This window comes from Galeopterus variegatus, unplaced genomic scaffold, assembly GCF_000696425.1.
Source record: "Galeopterus variegatus unplaced genomic scaffold, G_variegatus-3.0.2 Scaffold984, whole genome shotgun sequence".
NCBI lineage: Eukaryota > Metazoa > Chordata > Mammalia > Dermoptera > Cynocephalidae > Galeopterus > Galeopterus variegatus.
The window spans coordinates 259346-274383 of NW_007727095.1; the positions used below are offsets into that span (position 1 = coordinate 259346).

A 15038-nucleotide genomic window follows, 5' to 3' on the forward strand; every position below is an offset into this window, starting at 1 on the left:
AAAACACTCCCAGGCCCCAAACCGGCTAGCCAGGACAGGTTCTCCCTTAGCCCCTGACAGCTTTCTTCCTTTCACAGTGGACGATGAATTTGGGTTTTTTTACCTCGCAGATGCAACAGTTCCTAACACCAAAACCAGATATACAACCACCCAGCAACCAAGCTGTACAACTGACAAATAACAGGTAAAAAGCCTCCAGCCCCCTCAGGTCGTGACGTTTGCTTCCGGGAAGCTGACCGGAAGCCGCTCCTCGGTTCTGCGTCAAATCCGACTTCAGGGACCGTCGTAAAAGTGTCGCCCCTCGTCTCTCGGACGCGCCACAGGTTTCCGCTTACCTCTGGCCGGGGGTCGGGAACTGCGGGCGTCAGTTTACCTCAAGATGGCGGATGAGGAGACCGGGGGTGCGGAGAGGATGGAGATCAGCACTGACTTGTCCCAGACCCCTCAGCGACTGGCATCTGTAAGTCCTTTTAGGCAAGTTCCTTTTGTCCTCCCCCCAATCCCTTCCTGCTTCTCTCAGGAGGGCTTCACCCCTTGTGGAATCTTCAGGGAGGGGAAATCATAAGGATTGATCTGGAAAGGAAGTCACTTAATAAAAAGTTATTCGTCACCGACATTCCTGCCAGCCTGGTCTGCGGAATATAATGACTTTGCCCTTTATTAGCCTTGACGAGCTTGAGCATGAATGTCTCTATCCTGAAGTAGAACGAACTGGTGATATTAGACGGTTTGATGTGGGGCCGAACGAAGCGGGGTTGAAGAAAGAGCGGTTTTCCGATAGACGCAGTGCTAACCTCTCTTGATAGGAATCCAGGACGCGGTACTTGGTGTTGTATTGCATAGCTGGCTGGTTGGGACCTTATAGTGGCAGGGAATGCTGCCATTGTCAAGTCATGTCAAGATGTGGGGTGTGGGAATTGTAGTCCTTTATTATAGCATCTGGAAAAACCCAGGCCTGATCCTCAATGGATAAGCCCGTCATCTGTCGCTGATTTTTAAAGGTGAGGAAGGGACTCCTAGACATTTCAAGTAAGAGCAATACTTTTAATATTGGAATGTATCCTTTGCTCTTGTATTTTGAAAGAATGGGAAGGCAGAGATAGTGAGCAAATTCAATCAATAGTGTGGCTACAGGGAGAAAGCTGACTGAGGAGGATAAGAGGTAGCAGCCAATATTAGGGAATGTTCTGGGGGTCCCAGGCATCGAGCGGGAAGATACGTAGGAAATATTCAAACATCAATCACTGCCTGTTGCTTTATCAGTTTGTCTTTATAACTGCATATAAAAAACTGTGGGATGTATACCTCTTTCTTAAATTTCTTTGATTTGTAGTTTTAATAAAAGCATTCTTGACGTATTTTAACCCCGCAGACACTTGAGCATTGTTTTATGAGAGAACAGAGTGAGCTCCAGAAATGAGTCAACCCAGGGACTAGACAGACGGGCTGGAACATAGAAATCAGGTAGGGAGGGAGTTGGAATAAGAGTCTGGCCACTGTCTAGGTCAGTACTTGCAACCTTCCTCCACCCCACACAGCAGTTCAAACTCGCTTCACTACTGGTAGCAAAAGAGGAAGCATTCATTTAAGATGATAAGGAATTAGAAGATAGGACAAGTTGTAGAAGCAGCTGAAACATCTTGTCTTAATGGTAGCTTGTGCTTTTTACATGTTAGAAGGAGTAAAGAAACTATACTGTGGCTAGAACAGTTGTAGTTTTGTACTGTTGAAGATGACTGATATTTATTTAAAGGTTTGGTATATTCATTCCTTTCAGATGGCACAGCAAAGCCTCATCAATCGGGACTCCACTAATTTGGAATTGGAGATACTGGTACAGGAATTGAGCTAGAATTTATGTGGCAAACTCTTTATTTCAAGAAATATTATTAGATTTCTTTGGGCAAGTCTTGGATTTTGCAAAGTAGTAGGTAGATAGTGTAATGCAGCCTCAGGGAGCTCAGTCTAGTGAAACAGATAATACAAGTTCTCAAAGAGTTTAAGTTCAAGATAGGGTGTTGTAAGTGGATATAGACCTGTGACTGTTTACCTTCCACCTTTCTCTCTTGAATCTCTCTATTTGCTTGAGGAACCCAGAAATCATTCTACCTTCCTTTTCTTTTTAAAGCTACTATCTTCAATTTTATTCTGGCATTGTAGTAAGATACTGGCTTTCCAGTTTACTACTTCTTTGTTATTAAGCAAAACAAGCTTAGTTTTTTGTTTTTGTTTTTTTTAATTTGAACGATTTATACTTTAAATCACCATTGAAGGCAGGGGAAAACAAAAATAATAAATATGGGAAGTTATAGACATTTAAGAAATCTCACCATTCCATTAGAGTCTTATCCCTGGTTATACCGTCTGTGTTCCTTAAATCAAACTTTCTTCTTAGACCCCAGATCATTTTTCTGTCATATTGCTATCAGCCAGCACGAAAGCTGTCACATTCCTAACATCACCTAACATGTAATTAGGCTGAAATAATAGGTATGAATTATTGGACATTTATATAAAAGCCATTTCTTAAGAGTCACCAGCAGAGCTGATTCTGTAGGTCTGGGTTGAGGTCCAAGAATATGCATTTTCACAAGCATACCCTGCTGATTCTAAAATTCTGGTCTATGGCCACACTTTGAGTAACACTTAACTAGACATTGGAAGTTATCAGTGCAGAATTGACAGTTGAAGTTGTGTGAATAGGTAAGATCTTTGAGGAGGAAAGTGTATGTGTGTGTGTATACGTACACACACACGGTGGGTGGAGAGAGAGAGAGAGAAGCGGGAGAAGATTCCAGGAGTGATTGAATTTCAGGGGTAGAAGATGGAGGAAGAAGAACTAGAGAAAGACCTGGAAACAGAACTGCTAAGCAAGTAGGAGGTGATAGTAGTGCAGAGACATAGGGTGTAGTTTTCAGGAGAGGGTGGTTTATTAGGTCTATGATGATGAGGACTGAGAAAAATTGGGAAGACAGAGGGTATGTGGTGTGGTCTGCCAGAACTTCTGCCTTCTGTCTTCTTTGACTGGATTTTCTTCCTTAAGTCCTTCTCAGAAAATTATCTCTCGGCATAGTACCAAGCTCTTTTCTTTTGCCTGTCTATACCCTCTGCCTAGGTGATTTCATCTAGTTTTGTGGCTTTAAATACCATCTGTATGTGTTCAGTTCCCCAACTTATACCTCTAGGTTACTCACTTCTGAGCCCCAGAATCATAAATCCAACTGCCTACTTGGCATCTCCACTTGGATGTCTGATAGGTGTTTCAAACAGGGGGAGCAAAAAGGAAGTTACTGTAGTAACACTAGCCATAGTTGGTGGTTGCTCACACTAGGCAGATTATCACTGGAGATGGAGAGGAGTGGATGAATTTCAGAGATTTTGGAAGTATGGTAGAAGCAAAAAGACTTGCTGATGGATTAGACATGGGGGAAAAGGGATGACATCTGGATCCCAGCTTTTGGCTTAAAGCATTTGTGGTAATGTTTGTGTCATATACTGAGAGGAAGGACCAGGTTTTAGGAAGGAAGAAGAGGAAGGCAAATCAAGAGTTTTGTTATATTTGCCTCAGTAGATGTTACCTCCATAATAGCTCTTGAACACAAACAACTCTCTCTGTCTCCATTCTACCTGTGTAGTCTAAGCCACCATCTGTTGCCTGGGCAACTGCAGTGACCTCTTAACTGGTCCCTTTACTTCCACGTTTGCCCTCTTCTGTCCATTCTCCACAGAGCAACCACAGTAATCTTTTAAAGACTAAATCAGATCATGTCAGTCTCCTGCCTAAATCTTTCAGTGGCTTCCCACTGTACTTAGAATAAAGTCTAGACTCATTATAAGCCCTATAAGTCTTTGCCTGGTCTGCCTCATTTCCTTTTACTTTCTCCACACACTTTCAGCCACCCTGTTGCTAAAACAAGCCCAAGTGCTGTGTTGCTTTAGGGCCTATGCCTTTGGTTGCTGTTCCCTTTCTGAGAGCTCTTTTACTATGCTTTTTCTTGACATACACCCTATCTAAGAGATGGGTTCCTCTTATTCTCTGTCAAAGCACCCTATTTATTTCTTCCACTCCACTATTACAATCTGTAATTACTGTATTGCCTTTACTTACTTACTGAAATTTCTGTCTTTCTCATCAGAATGTAAGTTCCATGAAGGAAGGATAATGTTTGACTTGTTCACTGATGTATCCTGGTATGTGCTTGATATGGCAGATACTTAGATACTCTTAAATGAATGAATAACAGGATTACCATCAGTGATTTATTTTAAGAAGATTGGTAGTGAGTGGGGGATGGAGGTTGTGGATGGAGGAAGGGAGGAGGGAATGAGGGGGCATATTAGGATAGTGGCTAATCTTGGAGTCCAGGCTGACGGGGGAGACAAACAAAGCCCAAACAGGGATTCTGGGGGCACTGGTGGGATTTGAAGTATTAAAGGTCATGATGTTGACATAAGTGGAAGGACTAAATATTCTGATCAGAAAGGGGAATTTTAGAGTTTGAGAACATGGGAAAACATCAGCTTTTTGTGTTGGTAGAGCCAGGTTAAATGCACCTCTTATGTGTTCCTATAGCACCTTTTCCATACACCTTATGTATGTAGCATGTCTCAGGCTATATGCTATGTTACCTGTCATACTCTGTGTTACTGTCTTTACTTCTAGATAGTAAACTCCTTGATGGAGTTTGGATGTATTGTTCTCCCAGAACTCATGTGGAAATCTGATCCCCAATGTGGCAGTGTTGGAAGCTGTTTGAGTCACGGGGTGGGGTGGGGGCAGATCCCTCATGAATAGATTAATGCTCTCTCTAGGTTGGGGGAGTAATGAGTGAGTTCTTGCTCTATTAGTTCCTGTGAGAGCTGGTTGTTTAAAAGACCCTGGCACCTCCTCCCTCTCTCTCTCTCTCTCTTCCTCTTGCCATGCGATCTGCTTGTACCCGCCAGCTATCTGCCACTATCCGCCATCGCCATGAGTAGAAGCAGCCTGAGGCCTGCGCCAGATGCAGCTGTCCCAGAATTGTAAGCCAAATAAACCTCTGTCCTTTATAGATTACCCAGTCTCAGGTATTCTGTTATTAGCAACACAAAATGGACTAATACACTCTTTGAACTGTTCCTTGTTCACATCTGCATGTCCAGTACCTAGCACATTGCTTCAGAATTTTTATTGAATACATGAGTGAATAAAGACACACTATATGAGATAGAATGGAGGGAGAGATAATAGGAATTGAAGAGGTTAAGAGACAGGCTAAAGTTTAAAATTGAATAGAGAAGGTTTTTTTTTTAATTAACATTATTGAGGTATATTTTACATACAGTAAAATGCACCAATTTTAAGCATTTGCTGGATAAATTTTGACAAATGTGTATACCTATGTGATTACCACCAAATCAGGATATAGAACATTTCCATTACTCTCCAAATTGTCTCGTGCCTAAATGGGGGGATTTTTTAAGTTTAATATTGTTATGCTTATACAATAATCATGGAAATCAAGGAAAAAATTATCCACAGTCTCATATATGTAGGGGATCTTTAAAAGATAGTTGACTTTAAAATGTTGAGATATAGGAGTGAGAAGTTATATGCTATTTTCATTGAAGGTGATTTTCCATAGATATTTGGATCTATAGCATTTTAGGCCAGAGCAAAGCTTTCTGTAGTAAGGACACACTCTGAGTGGGAAAACTGTGATGAAAACCTAGTTCTCTTGAGTCCTAACTGAAGTGCTTGATCACCAGATCTTAGCAGGGCCTAATGCCTATTGGTTTTTCACCATCTCATAATTTCTATCATAGGCAATTAGGGAAATTCTGATTTTCAGTACCAAATTCTGTAGAGTTAGATATGAAGTGGTTCTAAAATCCCAGGTCAAAGTGACAGATTCAGTCCCACTACTTGTAAGAGGGTGGGGATGGAACAGTAGCTTCGTGTAGATGAGTTGGTGCTGGAAACTGATTTCTTATGTTTAATAACAGACAGTATCCTGTAAATAAAGATTTTTGTCTTTAATATGGCACAGAGAGCCTGTCTGGGTAGATATGTATATAAATCAGTGAAGCAGGATGAACCAGTGAAATATCTTCCCGTCCTTTCCTAGTGTGCTGACTTTGAGGGTTGCCTCAGATTTCCCTTGCCATCACTTCACCTATTTCTCTGAAGATGTTAATCATATGCTGTGCTCTGTGAAATAATTTTCTTTAAGCTTTTAAACCATTGCCTCAGATGGCTTAGACGACATATTAAGAACTCTTTATTCCCAGATGATTTACTGTGAACTTTTATGTGTTCTTTCAATATATTATGAATTAACATGCCTCCTTTTGAAGAAACAATACTTATTTGATGAGTTTGGTTTTTAAAAGTACTTGGTACAGCCTTTTTTTTATTTTTTTATTTTTTTCCTTTTTGTCTTTTTTCGTGACCGGCAACGGATCGCAACCCTCAGTGTCGCGCCCGTACTGGACCGGGACCGGCAACGGGATCGCAACCCTCGGTGTTGCACCCGCACCTCGCTCAGCCAGTGAGCGGCCGGTCTGTATGTGGGATCCGAACCCTCGGCGGGAGCGCCGCCGCACTCCCAAGTGGCGCACTGTAGCAGTGCGCCACCGGGCCGGCCCAGCAGCCTTTTTTTAAAAAAAATGTTGTTACACACCTGTGATAATGGAAACATGCTGTACTAAATAAACATTACTGAAATACTCTGGAGGAGTTATTGTGTTTCCCTAAGTGCCTACTTGCTACCTGGCAATGGCATAGGTCCTGTCCATAATGGAATCTACTGTTATTCACTTAAATATAATTCTTGTTCTAATAGTTTACTTAATACTGCTCTTCAGAACGAAATCTGTTTGACTTGTTTAGAGGAGTGGGGCTATAACCACTTAATGTGTCTTTATGGACTACCTTTTAAAATGCCTTTGAACTTTTGGTATTTATGGGTAAGCTAGAAATAAGCCACAGGTCTTAATTTATCCATTCATTTCTTTATACATACATGCTCTGCCTTGTAATTGAAGAAAGGATTTTAGTTGGTTTGCAAGTATATATTACATAAAGCAGAAAGAGAATGTGAAATATGTACCCCAGAGTTTAGGAAAGCAGATTTCGTTTATCCAAAGGCTTCAAGGAGAGCCTAGAAAGTTGGGGCATGAGCTATGGTCAGAGATGAAAAAGGAAGAGAGTAGTTTAGGAGGGATAGGACACTTTCAAAACCCAGATTCTGACAACATGTTTATACATTATCTCAACAGGAAAGAAAAGAGAGGGGCCTTGTATGTCACATGGCTCTATATTTGACCCTGGCTTATTTTATCAATGCCCTAAAGACGTAGAAGGCTTACTTATTGTATTTACAGACAGCACAAGGCTGGCAGGGATAACAAATATGTTATAGGGTGAAAAAAAAAAATCTCCTTACGCTGAAAATTGAGTGAAAACTAACAAAGTGAAACTTAATTGTGGTAAGGCCTTATACTTAGGTTCATTTGTGTATAGGACTAGGTTTCTTATATGTGACTGGTCTAAGGGTTTTAGTTGTCTGCATACTAACCAAGTCATAAGTGTGATGTGGCTGCTGAAAAAAATAATCTTTTAAAGAAGTGTAGTGCCCAGGATAAGGACAGTAATAAATAGTGCCAGTCCTCTGTATGGAAGCATATCATGCATGTCCATAAAAGAATAATCAACATGGAAAGTGGTCTGGATACCATGTCTTAGGGATGGACAAATTTCTTTAGTCTCTTCATTCAAGATTAGTCCTGGAATAAAGAGGCTAATGAGAGACATAATAGTTATCTTCATTTATTTGAAAGGCTGTTTAATGAAAGAGCAGAGTGAATTGTACTAGATTATTTCAGGTAGTGTAGGATAAAAATTACAGGAAGGTGGATTTTGGCTTAGTTATGAACTGTAAGAATGGAAATGGGCTAAGTAGTGTTTAGTTAGCCTTAGGTAGTTAACTTAATATATTACAGGTGGAGTTTCCTGTGGGGTAAGCAGTTGAACTAGAGTTTTTTGTTGTTTTTAAACTTTATGAGTCTGTCAAATAGTATTACAACAAAACTTTGTATAACCAAAAATTTCTTGTTGCCTAGAGATGCTCTAATGACTAATCCAGTACTGGCTATGAAAAATTCTAGAGCCTCCAGATTTTGTTTCCACTTCAAAAAAGAAGAATTAGAAAAAGAATTGCAGGGCTTCTGAAGGCTCTGTAGATTTCCAGCAGTTGTCTAAACAAGGATAAGTTGTGGTTTGAACAAAAGGAATCTACTATTCTTAAGTAAGTTCCTTTTTCAGAATGATGTTCCCAGACAGGCATCCAAGTTCCTGGGTCAGAGTTGAGAACATATCTTTTGGTCTCCATGGGGATGAGGAAAATGTTTGGAATGTTTGGGAATTTAAAAGTTGTGAGAACTTGTTTTTACAGAGCAGTCAATTAGGAAAGCCTTCCCTTAATTCCAAATGTTGAAAAAATTTTGTTTTTTTCTGGACATAGAAGTAAAAAATTCTTAATTTTATTCATGTCACAAATCGGGGAAAATATTAAAAACCAAACAAAGAAAAAAAATCAAACCTACTCCAGTCACCAGTGATAATTTTTGAACATGTCACCCAGTAAAATACATACTGTGTAATTCTTATCTGGCAAAAAAGACAGAAATTTTAGTTGAAAAATATTTTCCATAGTTTTGTGGCAATAATGGGAAAAAACTTTGTGAAAGAGTATAATTGTACTTTTTCTTCTGTAAGGATTATATAAACAAAGTTATAGAAGGCCTGATGTTGGCAAAATTTGCTTTGTCCTCTCTAGTAAGAAGCACTTAGCATTTACCAGTTACTGAGAACTTTAGTTGTGTACTTGTGCAAGGCCTGTGAGAGTTACAGGGATTTGAAAGGCAAAGTTCCTCTCCTCAGGGAGCTTACAATTTAGTTGAAGAGGCTAGATACACACATTTAAAGGTAACTGATGATATCAGGCTGTGGTGTAAGTACAGAATGAATACCTCCTTCAGTAAGTGCTGTATTGGAGATAACAGAGGAGAGAAATTTTCTTGGGCTGATCAGTGAAGGATTCACTAAGGTGGGCCTTGAGCTGGGCATTGAGGAATAGATAAGGTAGGGTGGAGGTGAAGGGATAGAGAACTAGTGGTGAGATGGATGGAGAGGGTGTTTAAGGCATTAACACCCAGACTTTCTGCCCAAATCAACCAACAGTATAATGTTTTAAAGTATCAGTTCTTCATGCTAAGCCATGTAATGACAAAAGATACGATTTAAGAATATTTAGTAGTATTCAGAAATATTAGGCAGTTGTTAGCAAAGAGACTTCATTTAGAGGAAAAGATTAGAAAGAAGTCAATGTTTTGTTTTACTGTTAATGTGAAATTGAACAAGTCAGTAAGGGTAAATTTAAAAGAACTGTATATTTATTATTGGTTTGTAGAAGGAGCACTGAACTCTAGGAGTTAGGATACCTGCTTCTGTTCCTGACTCTGATATTAACTGGTTATTTCATGATCTTGGATAAATCAATTTACTTCTTGTGACTCAGTTTTCTCATCTATAAAATGAGGGGCTTGTACAGGAAGATCCTATGGGTCTTTGGTGACTTTCAAGTTTCTCCTGTTCTTGAAAAGAGAATGTGAAAATAACTAGTTCCATGCCTTCTGTTACTGGGTAGGATAGAAAGGTTTTTTGTTTGATTTGTAGCACTGAATATACAGGATTTTTTTTTTTTCGTTTAGTACTGTTTGAAGAAAAGAACCTTGGGTATAGCACAAAACATTAAATATTATCTATCTGGTAGTTGAAGGTGTTGCCAGGTGTATGGAGAAAACAAGCTGTTGGTCTGTGAGTATCCTAGAAAAGTTGGAATTGGAGTACTGGAAGGTATAGTTTTTAAAAAAGGTTTTAGCAAAATGTTTTTAATCTTACAATTACAAAATTACTCCTCAAATATGGAATCACTGTAAATATATTGCATGACAAACAAATTCAATGAAAATATACTAAAATTCATCACCCACCCCTGTTAACATTTTACTATCTATTCCTCATGGTTTTTTGCTATGTAAATATACATATATTTAACCAAAATAAGATTTTTTTGGTGGCTGGCCAGTATAGAGATCTATACCCTTGACCTTGATGTTACAACACCATGCTCTAACCAACTGAGCTAATGATATCTAATTGCTCCTGCACCACTTTTGAAAAAACTATCTTTTCTCCTTCAAATTAGGTTGGTTCCTTTTCAAAAATCAATTGATTATGTATGTGTAGATTGATTTTTGGACTCTTCTGTTCCATTGATATTTATGTCTGACAATGCTAATACAGCACTGTCTCAATTAGTATAGCTTTATAGTCAGTCTTGAAATCAGGTACTACATATCTCTTTTAGGTCCTTTATATTTCCATATTCATTTTAGAATCAGCTTGTTAATTTTTACAGAAAGTTTGCTGGGATTGTGTGGAATTTATAGATCAATTTGGGAAGTATGGACATCTTAATATTCAGTCTTATAATCAATGAATGTGGTATATCTCTTCATTTATTTAGCTCTTTTAGAAATTTATCTCAATGTTTTGTTTTTCAGTATAGAGATACATCTTTTGTTAAATTTATGCCCAGATATTTTCCGTTTTTTGATACTATGGTAAATGGTTTTTTAAAAATTTTTATTTTCCAATTTTTGTTTTTAGTATATAGACAGAATTGGTTTTTGTACATTGATCTTATATTTGGTGAGCTTGCTAAATTCACTTAAAATTTGTGTGTGTGTGTGTGTGTGTGATTCCTTAGGAAATTTTCTGAGAAGATGATAATGTCATCTGTAAATAGAGTTTTATTTCTTCCTTTCCAATCATGCCTTTTTTTTCTTTTCTCTTTTTTCTTTTTCTTTTTTTGTCTTATTACACTAACCAAGGCTTCCAGTACAGTATTGAATAGGAAATTGCCTATTTTCTGATTGTATTAGTCTTTTTCTGTTGCTTATAACAAAAAACATGGAACTGGGTATTTTATAAAGAAAACGAAATTTGTTGCTTACAGTTTCTGAGGCTGGGAAGTCCAAAGTCCAGGGAACACAGCTGGTGAAGCCCTTGGTGGTAGTAACAGTAAAAGCAGGCTATGATATTGCAAAAATGGCAAAGGGAGCAGAGAGAGACAGACTCTTTGTGCTCATCTTTTGAAACCCTCCAAACTATGCCCATGACCACCATTTTTAATCCATTCACTATGGTGTGGTCCTATAATTTCATCACCTCTTTAAGGCCCCACCTTTCAATTAGCATAATAGATTTTCCACCCTCAACACTTACAATGGGGATTAAGATTCTAATATATGAAATTTGGGGGACACAATTCAATCAATCCACAGCACTGATCTTTGGGGGAAAACATTCAGTGTATTCTTGCATATACTTTTCTGTCAATCGGTGGCTCTCCTCATTTTTTAAAACTATGTCCTTTTTTATTCACTTTTTAAATTTACATAAAATAAATTACTCTTTATTGTTGTACAGTTTTGTGAGTGTTGACAACTGCCAATAGTTGGGAGACCACCACCACAATACAGATACAGAACAGTGCTCTTGCTCTCAAAAATTCCATCTCCAGGGCCGGCCCGGTGGCGCACTGCTACAGTGCGCCGCTTGGGAGCGCGGCGGCGCTCCCGCCTATGGTTCGGATCCCACATACAGACCGGTTCCCGCTCACTGGCTGAGCGAGGTGCGGGTGCAGCACTGAGGGTTGCGATCCCCTTGCCGGTCCCGGTCCGCTACGGGCGCGACACTGAGGGTTGCGATCCATTGCCGGACACAAAAAAAAGACAAAAAGGAAAAAAAAAAAAATTCCATCTCTGCCACTTTGTAGTCAACCCTGCCCCACACTCAACCCCTCGCAACTGCTGTGCTGTTCTCTGTCTCTAGTAGTTTTGCCTTTGCCAGAATGTCATATAAATGGAAACATTTTTAGCTTTTTTAAAAATTTAAATTATTTTAATTAGACTGTAACTTAAATGTACACAAATATAAAACTAAGTTTAAATACTTTATACTTACAGTTTTTACATAACTGTAAAACAAACATGAAATGCTAATAAAACCAGAAGGTGAACCAATTTCAGATGGACAGTGTTAATTTAATTGGAAGGATGTTAACTGCAATTAAATTGCCAATGTTGGGTTGATAATAGAGAGCTATGCCCTCAGCTCTCTTTGTTTCCCCAGTCTCTGTTCACTTGAGCCTGCTGTACAGAGTGGCATTAATAATGTTGGGCTGGTTGAATGGTTTAGGGTAATCAGACCTCACCTTTAAGCCCAAACTGCCAGTAATTCCCAAATGTCTATTTTTTTTTTTTTTTTTTTTTTTTTTTCCTTTTTGTCTTTTTTCGTGTCCGGCAACGGATCGCAACCCTCAGTGTCGCGCCCATACCGGACCAGGACCGGCAACGGGATCGCAACACTCGGCGCTGCACCCGCACCTTGCTCAGCCAGTGAGCGGGAACGGTCTGTATGTGGGATCTGAACCCCCGGAGGGAGCGCCACCGCGCTTCCCAAGTGGCGCACTGCAGCAGTGTGCCACCGGGCCGGCCCCCAAATGTCTATTTTTAACAGAGAATGCTCTGTTAAATGCTTGAATACCTAAAAAGATTCCTTGTTTGGTTGAAGATAAGAGCAAAATGGTGGTGTTATAGAAATCTGCATATAGTGGCTATTAAACTCACCGATTGTGAGAATCAGGAATTTGGCACAAACAGAGATGGGCTTTGCTTAATTCACACAGATGCTCTCAACATGGTCCCATCTACTAAGAGGCAGTACAGGGCTGAGCCCGTGGCTCACTCAAGAGTGCGGCGCTGGGAGCGCAGCAGCGCTCCTGCCGCAGGTTTGGATCCTATATAGGGTTGGCTGGTGCGCTCACTGGCTGAGCGTGGTGCGGGCAACACCAAGCCAGGGGTTGCGATCCCTTTACCAGTCACAAAAAAAAAAAAGAGGCAGTACATAGCCTTTTGGATTTGACTTCTTTAACAGTAATGCATTTTGAGATTGTCCATGATGTTGTGTGTGTTGATACTACTTTGTACTACTTTTATTGCTGAGTAGTATTCAATTGTTTAGATGTACCACAGTTTGTTTATTAATTTATCAGTTGGAGGACAGTTGGGATATTTCCAGTGTTTGGCCATTATAAATCAAGCTGCTATAACATTTGCATACAAGTTTTTGAGTGAACATAAGTTTTCCTTTCTTGGGTAAATAGTAGTTTGACTGCTGGGCCATATATGTATGGTGAGTGTATGTTTCACTTTATAAGAAACTGTCAAACTCCTTTGTAAAGTGGCTGTACCATTTTGAATTCCCACCAGCACTTTCCTTTTCAACTTTTCTACATCTTTTTTGGCATTTGGTATAGCCAATCTTTTTTTTTTTTTTTTCCTCCACAGATGACAGGTAAGGGGATCTTAACCCTTGACTTGGTGTTGTCAGCACCACACTCTCCCAAATGAGCTTAACTGGCCATCCCTATATAGGGATCTGAACCCACGGCCTTGGTGTTATCAGCACCACACTCTCCCAAATGAGCTTAACTGGCCATCCCTATATAGGGATCTGAACCCACGGCCTTGGTGTTATCAGCACCACACTCTCCCCAGTGAGCCACAGGCCGGCCCTTTGCCAGTCTTTAATTTTAGCCACTTTAATAGGCTATGTAGGGGTATATCATTGTCATTTTAATTTGCATTTCTCTAATGACTAAAGATGTTGAGCATGTTTTCATGTGCAAATAAGCCATCTGTAATAATTGCTTTTGAAGAGCAAAATGTTTATTTTTGATGAGGTCCAATTTATCCTTTTTTTTTTCTTTCTTTCATGGATGATGCTTTTTTTGTCCAGAGAACTCTGGCTTACATTCATTTTGATCTCATTAAACACTATGATTCCCTAAAACAAACTAAGAGTATGGGGAATGCTTTGTCTGTACAGTTTATGATAATAGGATCACCTTTACATAGCAGGAGTTGGCCATTCTACAAGGAAGGGTAATTCTCATCTACTACAGCTGCTCTTCTTTTTTTCAGCTGTGATATGTGGGCAACTGCTTATTTCCAATGTTAAATTTTTTTTTTTAATCACCCACTTTCCTTTTGTATAGGTGACAGATAAAATATGTAATAAATTACTTTGAAGTTACAGAATTATACCATTATTTTTGCTACTAGATCTTTAAGAAGGAACTTGTAAGAAAGTCTAATCTTTGTCTTCTTTTCTTCAGGTGTGGGATCAGCAAATTGATTTTTATACTGCTTTCTTGCATCATTTGGCACAATTGGTGCCAGAAATTTATTTTGCTGAAATGGACCCAGACTCAGAAAAGCAGGAAGAGAGTGTACAAATGTCAATATTCACTCCATTGGAATGGTACTTGTTTGGAGAAGATCCAGATATTTGCTTAGAGAAATTGAAGCATAGTGGAGCATTTCAACTCTGTGGGAAGGTTTTCAAAAGTGGAGAGACAACATATTCTTGTAGGTAAGAATTAGAAATTTATAGATTTGTTATAATTACAGTGTTGGTATTTTGTACCTCTTTCGTGATGTACCTTTCTTGGTTTGTTACTATTTATAATTTTCAAAAGTGGAGAGACAACATATTCTTGTAGGTAAGAATTAGAAATTTATAGATTTGTTGTAATTACAGTGTTGGTATTTTGTACCTCTTTCGTGATGTACCTTTCTTGGTTTGTTACTATTTATAATATATTTAATTCTACTTCATTAGCTTCCTTTTTCTGTACACTTATACGTATGTTTTTGCTATTACAGCTTATTTCTGAATATATGACTTCTAGTTAATCAGCTCTCTCACTTTTTCTTCCTGTTCTCCAAAAGTATATGTGATAGATTTTTGCCTTGTTTATAATGTAGTTGACACACTCTTATCTGAAACCCTTGGGGCCATCTGCATTTCAAAATCCTGAATACTTCTCCAGCAGAGTCAGAGCAGGACCCTGTAATCAAACATCACA

General features: G+C 39.1%; 1 protein-coding gene across 1 annotated transcript in view; it reads left to right on the forward strand.

Annotated features, from left to right (window-relative positions):
- Positions 1-293: 293 nt before the first annotated feature.
- Positions 294-15038, forward strand: part of UBR1 (ubiquitin protein ligase E3 component n-recognin 1) — a 143251-nt gene continuing 128506 nt past the window's right edge. The window contains exons 1-2 of the mRNA XM_008574027.1: positions 294-460; positions 14286-14542. Coding sequence (XP_008572249.1) covers positions 380-460; positions 14286-14542 — 338 coding nt within the window. The 5' untranslated portion in view covers positions 294-379. The remainder of the gene's footprint in view (positions 461-14285; positions 14543-15038) is intronic.